At 40.7% G+C, this 14,309-nt stretch overlaps 1 protein-coding gene across 1 annotated transcript in view; it reads right to left on the bottom strand.

Annotated features, from left to right (window-relative positions):
* LOC110488959 (palmitoyltransferase ZDHHC9) overlaps positions 1–13,495 on the bottom strand; it is a 42,725-nt gene extending 29,230 nt beyond the window's left edge. The window contains exon 1 of the mRNA XM_036943122.2: positions 12,586–13,495. Coding sequence (XP_036799017.1) covers positions 12,586–12,749 — 164 coding nt within the window. The 5' untranslated portion in view covers positions 12,750–13,495. The remainder of the gene's footprint in view (positions 1–12,585) is intronic.
* Positions 13,496–14,309: the final 814 nt, after the last annotated feature.

Below are 14,309 nucleotides of genomic sequence, written 5' to 3'. Positions count from 1 at the left end.
ATCTCCGTATGTGTGGTTTCCATAGTGAAGCATGGAGGTGGTGTTGTGATGGTGCTTTCTTGGTGACACTGTCAGTTATGTAAAACTCAAGGCACACTTAACCAGCATGGCTACCACAGCATTCTGCAGTGATACACCATCCCATCATTTGTTTTTCAACAAGACAATGACCCAACACCCCTCCAGGCTGTGTAAGGGCAATTTGACCAAGAAGGAGAATGATGGAGTGCTGCATCAGATGACCTAGCCTCCATAGTCACCTGAACTAAACCAAATTGAGATGGTTTAGGATGAGTTGGACCACAGAATGAAGGAAAAGCTGCCAACAAGTGCTCAGCATGTGGGAACTCCTTCAAGACTTTTGGAAAAGTATTCCAGGTGAAGCTGGTTTAGAATGCCAAGAGTGTGCAAAGCTGTCAAGGCAAAGGGTGGCTACTTTGAATAATCTCAAATATATTTTGATTGAACAATTTTTTCATTACTACATGATTCCATGTGTTATTTCATAGTTTTGATGTCTTCACTATTAATCTACAATGTAGAAAGTAGTGAAAATAAAGAAAAACCCTTGAATGAGTAGGTGTGTCCAATCTTGACTAGTACTAATATATAACACCTCCCTCTTCATAATAATCACATTTGTAATGCCATATAAGCTGTGCATGATGCATTATAATGTACTGCTCCCCATGTGGAGAGATGTATTATGATAACATGTCCTATGAACACCCTCTTCATAATGCATAAGCACATGTATTACGCCTTATGAGCTATACATGACGCATATAATTCCTTATGAAGACAAAATGGGAAAGTATTACCACATCTGGTCATACAGTACAGGCCAATGTCCATGTTGGACAGGTTGATGAGTCTTGAGTGTATTTCACAGTGTAACTGGTGTAACAGGATATAGGTTTGATTATGCAAACGGAAATTATTTTAAAAAACACCTGATTTTTTGTGGATCCTGATGTATAAAGATGGTGGATCTTCCTACAAAATCCCAAACATAATCAATCCAAGAAAATGCGTTCTAGTTGAAAAACAAACTTTCTCCCAAATCAGTCTGGTACCCATGCACAAGGCACGTTTATGATGGAAGCCCCAGACACTGACTGGTTAGGCTGGTTCTGTCATATTCAGTTCCCATTTAAAAATGTTGAATTTCCTCTTTTTGTTTGGGTGCCATTTTATGCTGACTCAAATACTCATACATCATAGTGAAAATGTTCGGTAAGAGGGAGGGGTGTAGCTACAGTGTACAAGAGTGAGTCAACAAAACACAGGGTGACAAAGTCTACCTGTTCCTTTCACATTATGGAGATTGACTTGACTTCAGGATTTATTACTTTGAACTTAGTGGGGCAAAAGGCACTATGTAGATTGGACAGGTAAGTCTGCATACAGGTGCTATACGTTTCCACCCAGTACCTGTTTAATAGTCTGGTTCCACATCTGTTTGCGCTGTGTCCAACTCCTTTGCTTGACAATGACCATAGGAGTTGGAAAGATGGCACAAACAGATCTGGGAACAGGCTACATTTTCAACACTAATGGAAAAATTAAAAGGAGCAGAGATCCAGCCAATCAATATACATTTCCACTAGATTAAGCCCTGAGGCAGATGGACTGAGCTATATATTTGTTTTAAATAAAAAATGCGATAAACCAGTCAAATTTAAGCATGGCTCTTTTCATTTTGCTGTTTCAGTTTTCATCAACAGCGTAATTAATCACGTTCAGACTCAACACTCATTGTCAGATTCTGTGTTCAGTATTATTTGCCTTCTGAAAATCTCTCAATATGATCAATGCAGCCATTTTTGTCTCAACATCAAATCCTTGCTGGGTTATAATTAAGCACCTTACTGTGATTTTTAAAATTGATAACGTGGTGAAAAATAAACAAAAATAGCAATTTCTCAAGCAAGAATTTTGCTAGGACTGTCTGGGAGTTGTCTGGGTGGGGAGGGGAAAACTTGAAAACTAGCTGTTATTGGCCGAGGGGTTTGGAACTCTTATTGGTCTATTAACTAAGGATGTCTCTGGACCTGACAGTTCATGCAGCTTTAGTATTCTGATAATGGAGTTCTGGTAGAATCCAGATTGAGGAGAAATCTCCACACAATGCAACCCTGACCACCTCCTGAAGTGGTCAGACAGATCTGAACACAATCAGACCACAAAGCAACTTGTGGGTCTAGACCAGTCTTTTCATTGCAAGCTTTGTGTTCTGATAGCCGAAGTCGCATGTAACTGTAGACACAACCTAATTTACCACCTGGGGATATCACAAGGCAGGCCACAACTACATCCCTCCAAAACAGGCATTATTTTCAAACAGATCTTACACTTAAAAAATCAGCATTATCCTAATTTTCACAATTTAGCAATACTATTCCAACCTCAGTGTGGAAAAATATATAAAAAAACAGCTAATCTCAATTTTTGACTGCACTGGGCCTTTAATATGTTGTCATATATTCCTTGTTTGTTCTTTCTCTCCCTCGTTATCATCGGTGAGAATGGCTCCCCAAAGTAGACTATATTTATGCCCTCAGGTCATCTCAAAATAACATCAAACCAAGTCATTGAGCAACAAAATTCCTTTAAGAAATCTAAATATGTAATTTCTCTTAACTATCCCTTTAAAATTGGGCCTTGAGCCCAACCTGCATGCCATAGAACCTGTACAATTTGTCACACACTTTCCTAACACATGAGGCTTGTAACAGCCAGTTCTTTGAATACATTGATAGCAGAGCTAACATATCAACCACTGGCTCTACCTGGTATAAATTATAATAGGTAACAGATGCAGAGTAAACACTTTACTGTTACATTTTAACTGGAGGGGGAGGGACATTTGATTGAGGGCTCTCTAATCTAGACTTTAAACCATTTAACTTCACACTCAACACTGATAAGAGGATAGGTACAGGACTTGTTAAGTAACAAGAACTAAGAAATTATATTTTTTTGTTGAGGTGTCCATGAAATTGGGAGCAATTCTCAGTTTGAGACTTATCTGCCCAATTTCCTGCTTTTTAGCCCAGGACTAGGCTTAATCTGTGTCTGGGAAACGGGCCGATCATGTATTTCAAGAGTGGAGATGAGGAGAGGCGGAGACGTTGCAGCCTTAAAAAAAAGTCGAACCAAGGAATATGTCATGCCTTAGCTTTGCCACTCCTGACATTTGCCTTCACTGAGTATCTCATACCAAGCCTTTATGAATGCATAACACCGGCGCTAGCTGTCTGTTGGAAAGCAGAAGTGAATTATGTACTATACTGCTGCGCTAGCAGATCTGCAGTAGGCCTGCTGTGTAACCTCTCTCTTTTGTAAGCTTTCTCTCTCACACACACACACAGTAAACAGTTCTCTGACCCAGGAAAGAGTTCCATAATATTCACCGCTGTATATTCTGACCAGAGTCCCTAGTGATCTCTAAGTCACAGTCATCTCAGCAACAACTGGGGCATGTTCTGCAGGTAGTATGTGATTCCTTATTCTACATGTCATGTTTGTTCTAGACATAAATCTCCTATCTGAACTTACCAAGGTTTGTGCCCGGTTGTCTTCATGACATATTGGCTTGAGACCAAGAATGGCCACAAGACTAAAAGTGCTGTCTGGACATTGCCCTTTGAACAATAAGAAAGAAACCCCAACCTACAGTAAGGGTGCAGTTTAAAAAAAATAACACTACAATTGGTTACTCAGCTTAAGGACAATCAAATAAACCAGTTGGAATTGAAAACTGTCTGATATTAATGTTCAGAAACAAGTTGTAACAGTGGAGCAGAACAAAGTGATTCATTAATAAATTAGATCACAACGATGTGATTACACGAAATACCACACCAGTGACCTCTGACAGAGAGGAAAAAGGAACATAGTAGTGTGGAGAATCAATAAGGACCCAACAAGCCACTGCAATACAACGGCTGCGTTCCAAATGGCACCCTTTCCCCTATAGTGCACTGCTTCTGACCAGGGCCCAGTAGATCAATATCTACTAATTGAGAAGGGACCGAAACCGTAAGACCCAAAATGCTGCCAGAGTGGCTATGAGGCAGTACCGCACACCTGAGTCCTTTATAGAGATGACAGACATCTCATGGGAGAATGGTGGCATGTGTCTTCCATTTCAAAGCACTTGGGAATGGAGGTGAAAAACATGTAAAGTCTCTCCCCCTAGCTCACCTCCTGGACTTGAAGTACAGTTATGAACAGGATAATTTCACTGAAATTCACTCTCCCTATAAACAAAACCTTAAACAAATATTTTAGGGAAGAAAGACTACTTTATGATAATTGGAAATAGATACAGTTGTTCTGAATATGAAATCAGGGCACTGACTGGGTTGTGTTCGTTAGACACCAAAATTAAGAAGAAAACAGACAACCAGGGAGACTACCTTTACCTGTTCAATCATAAAACACATTTAATTTGCTGATTTAGACACACACAGAGGGGAAGCTGGATACCCGGGGGGACCTCAGGTCTGTTACTAGATATCCTCTGGCCAGAGTCACACTAAGGTCAGCACTTGGCAGTGCAATCTCTCCCCCTCCCGAGCCACACACACACACACAATATTTGAGGGATCTGACCGGGAGAAGCCAAGGGCCTCTCTGCTAGACTAGCCACCCCCATGAGGACTTGTACTGCAACAGCCAGGCCTTCAGTTCACAGAGCCAAATGACTATCAAAGCCTGAGCCTGTTCATTTAGCATCAAACAGAAGAAAAAAATACAGAAAATTAGGGACCTGGACCAATAAGAAATGCTCATTTCTGTTTGTTGCAAAGCATACAGAGACCACACAATCCTATTGTACGAATCAATGCTGGAACAAGGAACAAAAGCATGGAGATCGCTTCATCCTACAATTTGTTTCTACCAATTTGGCTCATCTGTTTTGTGTAGGTGTTGCTCATTAGTAGGGCAGCTACTCTTCAGGGGGAGCCTCCCTCACTACACTGCTTATCAGTGGTGATAAGTAGAGGTTTACCCAGTTGGTTGGTTGGTTGTTCTTGGACTGGGTCCAGCCTGCTCAGGAGGACACTGCCTCTCTGTCCTCCAATCTATGCCCTGTTGCTACTTTTTAATCCAAAAACTAACATGAAAGGAACCTGGCCCTAATGCAGTGAATTGATTCCCAAGGAAGATGTGTGTGTTGGATCTTCATGGACAAACATCAATATAATTAGTGGGAGGAGAACTAAGCTGGATCTCCTAGAGTAATGTAATCGTAGGATTCCTCTAAAGTTGTTGACCCTGAGCTGTCAGAACTGGGTTGTGATTTGTTAGGGTACATAAAGCAGAACAGTGTGCAAACGAAAATGGAAAATGAACACGAGCCTTTGTTCTTGGCCAAGCTCAGATAGGACCGCTCAGTTGAACTCATTCGGTTTCGGATTCGGATTCAGACGGTTTTCTTTAGTTTGGTGCCTAAAGAACGAACCCATGGTTAGATCTGTCTCCCCTCTGAAAACAACTACATATATTCCGTGTAAAGAGTAGAGGTCGACCGATTAATTGGAATGGCTGATTAATTAGGGCCGATTTCAAGTTCTCATAACAAATTGGAAATCTGTATTTTTGGACACCGATTTGGCCGATTTAAAAAATGTATTTTTTAACACTTTTATTTAACTAGGCAAGTCAGTTAAGAACACATTCTTATTTTCAATGACGGCCTAGGAACGGTGAGTTAACTGCTTCGTTCAGGGGCAGAACGACAGATTTTCACCTTGTCAGCTCGGGGGATTCAATCTTGCAACCTTACAGTTAACTAGTCCAAAGCTTTAACCACCTGCCTCTCATTGCACTCCACGAGGAGACTGCCTGTTACACAAATGCATTAAGTCAAGGTAAGTTGCTAGCTAGCATTAAAAAAAAATCTATCATAATCACTAGTTAAACTAGTAATATCATCAACCATGTGTAGTTATCTAGTGTCCTGCGTTGCATATAATCGATGTGGTGCGTATTGTTGCTCCAATGTGTACCTAACCATAAACATCAATGCTTTTCTTAAAATCAATACACAGAAGTATATATTTTTAAACTTGCATATTTAGCCAAAAGAAATCCAGGTTAGCAGGCAATATTAACCAGGTGAAATTGTGTCACTTCTCTTGTGTTCATTGCACGCAGTCAGTGAATATGCAACAGTTTGGGCTGCCTAATTTGCCAGAATTGTATGTAATTATGACATAACATTTTGACTTATAGATGCCACCCGTTAGATAAAATACGGAACGTATTTCATTGAAAGAATAAATGTCTTGTTTTCGAGATGATAGTTGGGGCGGCAGGGTAGCCAAATGGTTAGAGCGTTGGACTAGTAACCGGAAGGTTGCAAGTTCAAACCCCTGAGCTGACAAGGTACAAATCTGTCATTCTGCCCCTGAACAGGCAGTTAACCCACTAGGCTGTCATTGAAAATAAGAATTTGTTCTTAACTGACTTGCCTAGTATAACTTTAGACCGTCCCCTCGCCCATACCCGGGTGCGAACCAGGGATCCTCTGCACACATCATCAACAGTCACCCTCGAAGCATCGTTACCCATCGCTCCACAAAAGCCGCGGCCCTTGCAGAGCAAGGGGAACCACTACTTCAAGGTAGTGACGTCACCGATTGAAACGCTATTTAGCGCGCACCACCGCTAACTAAGCTATCCGTTACACCTAGTTAAATAAAAGGTCAAATAAAAAATAAAATAGTTTCCGGATTTTACCATATTAATGACCTAAGGATCATATTTCTGTGTGTTTTCATGTTATAACTAAGTCTATGATTTGATAGTGCAGTCTGACTGAGCAATGGTAGCCAGAGCGATGGGTAACGATGCTTCGAGGGTGACTGTTGATGATGTGTGCAGAGGGTCCCTGGTTCGCACCCGGGTATGGGCGAGGGGACGGTCTAAAGTTATACTGTTACATAGGCAAGTCAGTTAAGAACAAATTCTTATTTTCAATGATAGCCTAGTGGGTTAACTGCCTGTTCAGGGGCAGAACGACAGATTTGTACCTTGTCAGCTCAGGGGTTTGAACTTGCAACCTTCCGGCATTCATTCAAACAGCACTTCAGTGCTTTTTGCCAGCAGCTCTGCTGTTTATGACTTCAAGCCTATCACCTCCCGAGATTAGGCTCGTGTAACCGATGTGAACTGGCTAGCTAGTTAGCGGGGTGCGAGCTAATAGCGTTTCAAACGTCACTCACTCTGAGACTTGGAGTGGTTGTTCCCCTTGCTCTGCAAGGGACGCGGCTTTTGTGGAGCGATGGGTAACGCTATTTCGAGGGTGGCTGTTGTCGTTGTGTTCCTGGTTCAAGCCCAGGTAGGAGCGAGGAGAGGGACGGAAGCTATACTGTTACACTGGCATTACTAAAGTGCCTATAAGAAGGTTAACGAAATACAAATGGTATAGAGAGAAATAGTCCTATAATTCCTATAATAAGTACAACCTAAAACTTCTTACCTGGGAATATTGAAGACTCATGTTAAAAGGGACCACCAGCTTTCATATGTTCTCATGTTCTGAGCAAGGAACTTAAATGTTAGCTTTCTTACATGGCACATATTGCACTTTTACTTTCTTCTCCAACACTTTGTTTTTGCATTATTTAAACCAAATTGAACACGTTTCATTATTTATTTGAGGCTAAATTGATTTTATTGATGTATTATATTAAGTTAAAATAAGTGTTCATTAAGTATTGCTGTAATTGTCATTATTACAAATAAATATATATTTTTTAAATAAATAAAAAAATCTAAAATGTAAAAAAAAAAAGTTTTTAAATCGGTATCAGCTTTTTTTGGTCCTCTAATAAATCGGTATCGGCGTTGAAAAATCATAAATCGGTCGACCTCTAGTAAAGAGGATGCTACACCAGCGATGATTATCCTGACCAGTATCCTATTGGTGTAAACCATGAAAGTACAGCCATCAAAAGTGGTTTCCATCATTGTTTCCTTACTCATATAAGACTAGTAGTTTAGTCTACAATATTAGTAACATTCTTGCTAAATGAGGAATGTCAAACTGTCGCCAGATACAACAGATAATCACAGACCCTCTGTGTCCAGCTGCAGAATCTGTCCCATAGATGATCCATGGCAACCTCATTCCATAACTCCATGTGCTGTAGCCAACGCCTATTGTCAAGCCATACAGTCCATAATGGACATACAGTACCAGTCAAAAGTTTGGACACACTTACTCATTCAATGGTTCATCTTTATTTTTACTATTTTCTACATAGTAGAATAGTGAAGACATCAAAACTATAAAATAACACTGTGGAGGCCAGGTCATCTGATGCAGCACTCTATCACTCTCCTCCTTTAGCCTTTCACGTCTGGATTCGTGTTGTACATACAGTCCAAAGAGCTCATGGGACAAGGCCAGATCCATGGGAATTGGAGAAGTCCTGTCTATTTTTACGTGATTTTGACTTGTCTGGCCCATGATCATTTTAAGATTTAGACATCTGTGTGTTAGGACAGGTATTCCCATTGCGCGTACCCGCAAGTAAAAATGTGATTCACCTCCACATTTTCAATCCATACATTTATATTTTCCAATGTGAGTAGCCACGTTTCACTGCCAAAAATAAAATTAAACCATCTAGTGTTCAGCGAAATAACAATGTCAAATACAGGTAGCCTAGTCAAATAATTCCAATTCCATAATTCCGTAGCTGCTGCTCTTTCCATTTACTTGAAAATTGATAAATGGTTAAATAAAATTTAGCCCCGCATCCACAGAGACACATACCATCTCTACTACATCTCTACAGATAATCTCTAATTATCTTTGAAAGAAAGTTTCTTTTTTTGCTGAGTTTATGTGCAAAAGTACTATCTGACAACTCGATGAAACCTTCACAACTCGATGAAACCTTCACAACTCGATGAAACCTTCACTCTTGCGCAGAAATTTAGAAACCAAAAATGCCATTTTGAAAAATAAGCCGAGGGAGTTTGAGTGAGAATTAAGACGACTTTCGAGTAGTAAGACATGTATAAAAGCAACAGATCCCATTAATAAGGGGCTAGAAGTGTCTTATATGGTGAGCTACCGTGTGGCTAAGCCAGGCAAGCCCCATACTATTGTGGAGGACTTAATTATTCCTGCTGCTGCGGATATGGCTGGGACAACGTGGGGGAAAAGGCCAAAAAACTATACAGACAATGACTTCACCAAACAACACTGTTTCACGACACATTAGTGACATGGCAGAAGATGTTTTGAAACAATCACTGCTTTGCATACAAGCCAGTGAATTATTTGCAATACAGCTGGATGAGTCAACAGACGTGGCGGGCCTGGCACAGCTCCTGGTATATGTCCGTTACTTTTATGGGGGGTCAATTAAGGAAGACATCCTCTTCTGCACACCACTGGAAACCAGGACAACAGGAGAGGATATTTTTAAAGTACAGGACAACTTTGTGACATTAAATTGACTTTGGTGGTCAAGATGTGTTGGTATCTGTATTGATGGCACAAAAGCCATGACAGGGAGACATAGTGGAGTGGTAACACGCGTGCAAACAGTTGCTCCCGACGCCACTTGGGTAAACTGCAGCATCCACAAAGTCTCTTGCTGCCAAGGAAATGCCTGACAGCTTGAAATAGGTTTTGGACACTACAGTGAAAATGGTTAACTTTGTTAAAGCAAGGCCCCTGAACTCTTGTGTATTTTCTTCATTATGCAATGATGTGGACAGCGACCATGTAATGCTTTTACAACATACAGAATTGCGCTGGTTATCAAGGGGCAAAATATTGACACGTTTTTAAATTTTTTTTTTATTGACACGAACTTAAAGTTCTTTACTGGCCATAATTTTCACTTGTCTGACTGCTTGCATGATGTTTCTCACACTACTGGCCTATCTGGGTGATGCTTTTTCTCGCCTGAATGATCTGAATCCAGGATTACAGGGAGTCTTCGCAATTATATTCAATATGCGGGACAAAATTGAGGCTATGATTAAGAAGTTGGAGCTCTTCTCTGTCCGCATCAACAAGGCCTTCCATCATTGTATGATTTTTTGTGTGCAAATGAACTCAAGCTTACAGACAATGTCAAATGTGATATAACAGATGACAAACAACTGGATTCATTATCCCTTTCATGCCAGTCCACTTACCGATATCTGAACAAGAGAGCCTCATCGAAACTGCAACAAGCGGTTCTGTGAAAATTGAATTTAATCAGAAGCCACTGCCAGATTTCTGGATTGGGCTGCGCTCAGAGTATCCTGCCTTGGCAAATTGCACTGTTAAGACACTGATGACCATTGCAACCACATACCTATGTGAGAGTGGATTCTCGGCCCTCACTACCATGAAAACTAGAGGCACAAACTGTGTGGGGGAAATGATTTAAGACTGAGACTCTCTCCAATACAACATTGCAGAGTTATGTGTATCCTTTCCAGCACTCCCTTCATTAACCTGTGGTGAGTTATTCACAATTGTCAATAAACAAATAAGGTTTTATATGTAAGATGGTTAAATAAAGAGTAAAATTATTGATTATTATTATTTGTGCCCTGGTCCTACGTATAAGAGCTCCTTCTCACTTCCCACAAGCCGGGTTGTGACGAACTTACACTCGTTCTTAAGTTTAATAAATGTATTTTATAGTGTGTGTGTGGGGCAGGCGAACAATGATGGCAAAAAACAACATTTGAGAGTGTGCTGACCCTAGTGCTAGAGGGGGTATGCAGCTGGAGGTTAAATGTTTGTAGGGGTACGGGACTATAAAAAGTTTGGGAACCACTGTGTTAGGACATTTAATATTTTTTGAGATATAGTATAGTGGAAGTGAAAGATCCCAGATATCACTTCAGTTTCTGATAGAGGAGTGACTAGATGTTGGTTAGTGGTAGTGAGCTACTCTCTCAAACATGCCTCCTGAAAAGCATGAAAACCACTGTGCCTCTTTCTTCAGCAAATTGTCATTAGCCTGTCAAGGGGCTAGATCTGATATGGCTCAAATTGCTCCGTAATGGAGAGTTTTGAATTACAGCCCTTGTTCCCCAGCTCAATCTCTATGTTAATATTCTGGCCTCCCCATGAGAGATAATTATGGGGCAACTGTAATACGAACGTAGTGTGCTAACGGCGATCTGGCCATTAGTTACTGTTGGGCCTGGTCCAACCTCAGGCGCTAAACTAGTGGGATCAGCAATATCAGTCTCCACTCTGGCCCCGGGGCGAGACAACAGTTCCCTATGTGGAGATTCAGAGAACATGTTCTGTTCATTATGCCAAAATGTTTCAATAACGTAAAATAAAATTGAGCGTTATTGATTGGACGATTCCAGATACAGCCCCTCCCTGTTTCGGTCTGTTTTCTTACATTTGGTGCCTAATGAACACGACCCAGACTCCCTTTGAGCGCACACAGAGATGGAAAGGGCTGCACATTTACTGTAAGGCCAGAGGCCCCAGGGAGCTACAGTCTGCAGCCACTGCTGTAGCTCCTCAGCAGTCCACTGGATAATTACATTAGGCCAAGAAGCCTAGCAGTGACAGTCCCTGTCCAGTAGAATTACTTGGTAAAACTTGATTCCAGCTGTTAGAATATCATGCATTACATTTCATGGAGGGAAACATTTTGTCATCAGCCTGGACACTGGACCACTTTTCCTTGAGGCCCCCATTATTATTTTTTTATTAATTAATGATAAATCTGCAACAAACAAAAACATATTTAGACAGGCACACTGACAAGGCATTGCCCGAACTGCTCTTTGTTTCTGGGGGGGGCTATGGTTTCACTCTGAAACCTCAGTTGTAAAACACCTGGCCAGCTAGCTCCACCTGCCAAGTCCAATACAGGTGCAGGTTAGGTTAAATGGTTACAGTCAGGGGAAGGGTTAGCTAACATGCTAGTAGTTGCAAAGTAGCAAGTAGTTGAAAAATTGGTAATTAGCTAAAATGCTAAAGTTGTCCATGATGAGATTCAAACACGCAACCTTTGTTACCTAGATTTTCATCCACCACAATCAACATGTCATATGTAGCTCTCCTAAACATATAATACTCATTTGAGTGTTACGGATGTACACTTACTATGTTACGTCGTCTATGAGACCAGGCTGTAAAGCTAGGTTTGACGTTTTATTATTATGTTCTGAAAGGCAATGCTTAATGTTTAGCAAGGGCCCCTTTAACAGGACAGTAAGGGAATTAAATATGCAAGACTAGATATTAATCAATAATGGTTTCTGTCTTATACCACTCAGCCAACGATTTTTGTGGGGAGAATTTTTTTTCTTCAATATTTTATATGCCTCATCACTTAATGCATAGCTTGGTACAGGGTAAATAAAAGCTATTTTAGGCCTACTACATGTTATTAGTTTCATCGGACTTGCGGCCCTAAAAGTACCTCACCCTAGAAAACATTTTACACACCTAAGGAAACATCATGGGACATTGATTTGTTCAGAATTTATTGAGAAAACACGGCCGAATTATTTTGACAGCTTGCTTGGTTGTTTGAGCATCGCCCAAATAAACAATGGATAAACAGATCTACTTACTCGAATGCGAAGAACAAGGAGCAGGTGCCAACAATGAGAAATAAGGTTAGATAGAAGACGCCTTTCTGCCGGGCCATCATTACGCGTCCATCACAGCAGAAAGTGTTTTTCCCTGGGAGCTTTTCCCATTTTCGTACCTTCCGTGTCATCATTACCGCCGACATACTGACAGGTTTTGATCAACTCAGTAAGCTATAGTGACATATAATGTTTATAGGCCACTGTAGGTAAATTACAATATTTACTTGACTTTCAAAACGAAAATTATACGGTAAAGTACATTTCCCTGTGACAGGAAATATCCGTGAGATGTTTTTTTCCTTCACCTTTTATACGGGCGATTCAGCTCACAAATATGCGTATTCCTATACACACTCCACGTTAGTTGTTCTGAAATGACATGATTGTGAAGCACATGTCGTTCGTGTTATTCATTTGAACAAATCCATGCATCTATCCATATTTTCGGCAATCAAAGTTCTCCTCGTTTCAGTGCGTCCACATCCTTCCAGTGCCAGAAGGCTTCCATTCTAGAGTAGAACAGTAATCAGTATCTTAAATTCTCCCCTTTAATAACGGAATTTGTTTGAGTCAGATCTTTTTGGCCCAAAGGAAAGAAATCCAGTCTTGCTACTCGCATCAGGAGCGTGGACCTTGACCGAGTGACATCCATAAAACTGATAATACATGCGCGCACATGACAGTCATCGCTTGGTTTATGTTGATATTAGTCTATTCAGTAAGACATAATACATTTTTTTTAAAGCAAAAAAAAAAACAATAGTTCTATATCATAAATAATCGTTGCCTAAATAAGGTGTAATGGTTTTGATTTCCCGCAAGACGCGATGCGAGTTTGTCTCGTTTCTAATCAATGGGTGCAGGAAACACGCCTAGATTAAAATGTCTTATTTTAAAGGGGCAGTACAGAAAGCAAGGAACAAAGGAGGTTGAGTTCTCTATTTGAAACATTGGGATATTACGCTACCAATCAAAAATATAAACGCAACAATTTCAAAGATTTTACTGAGTTACAGTTCATATAAGGAAATCAGTCAATTTAAATCAATAAATTAGTCTGTAATCTATGGATTTCACATGGCTGGGAATACAGATATGCATCTGTTGGTCACAGATACCTTAAAAAAAGGTTGTACGTGTCGATCCAGACCATCCCATACATGCTCAATGGGTGACATGTCTGGAGAGTATGCAGGCCATGGAAGAACTGGGACATTTTTAGCTTCCAGGAAATGTGTACCGATCCTTGCGACATGGCCGTGCATTATAATGCTGAAACATGAGGTGATGGCGGCGGATGATTGGCACGACAATGGGCCTCAGGATCTCGTCACAGTATCTCTGTGCAATCAAATTGCCATGATAAAATGCAATTGGATTTGTTGTCCATAGCTTATGCCTGCCCATACCATAACCCCACCGCCACCATGGGGCACTCTGTTCACAACGTTGACATCAGAAAAACCGTCGCTGACGCTATGCCGTACACGTGGTCTGCGGTTGTAAGGCCAGTTGGATATACTGCCAAATTCTCTAAAACAATGTTGGAGTCGACTTATGATAGAGAAATTAACATTACATTCTCTGGCAACAGCTATGGAGGACATTCCTGCAGTCAGCATGCCAATTGCTCCTTCAAAACTTGAGACATCTGTAACATTGTGTTGTGTGACAAAACTGCACATTTTAGAGTGGCCTTTTAG

Source organism: Oncorhynchus mykiss, chromosome 14 (genome assembly GCF_057628025.1).
Source record: "Oncorhynchus mykiss isolate SJ-2025 chromosome 14, ASM5762802v1, whole genome shotgun sequence".
NCBI lineage: Eukaryota > Metazoa > Chordata > Actinopteri > Salmoniformes > Salmonidae > Oncorhynchus > Oncorhynchus mykiss.
Note: the sequence above shows the minus strand (reverse complement) of the source record. Positions and strands in the feature narration are given on the sequence as shown.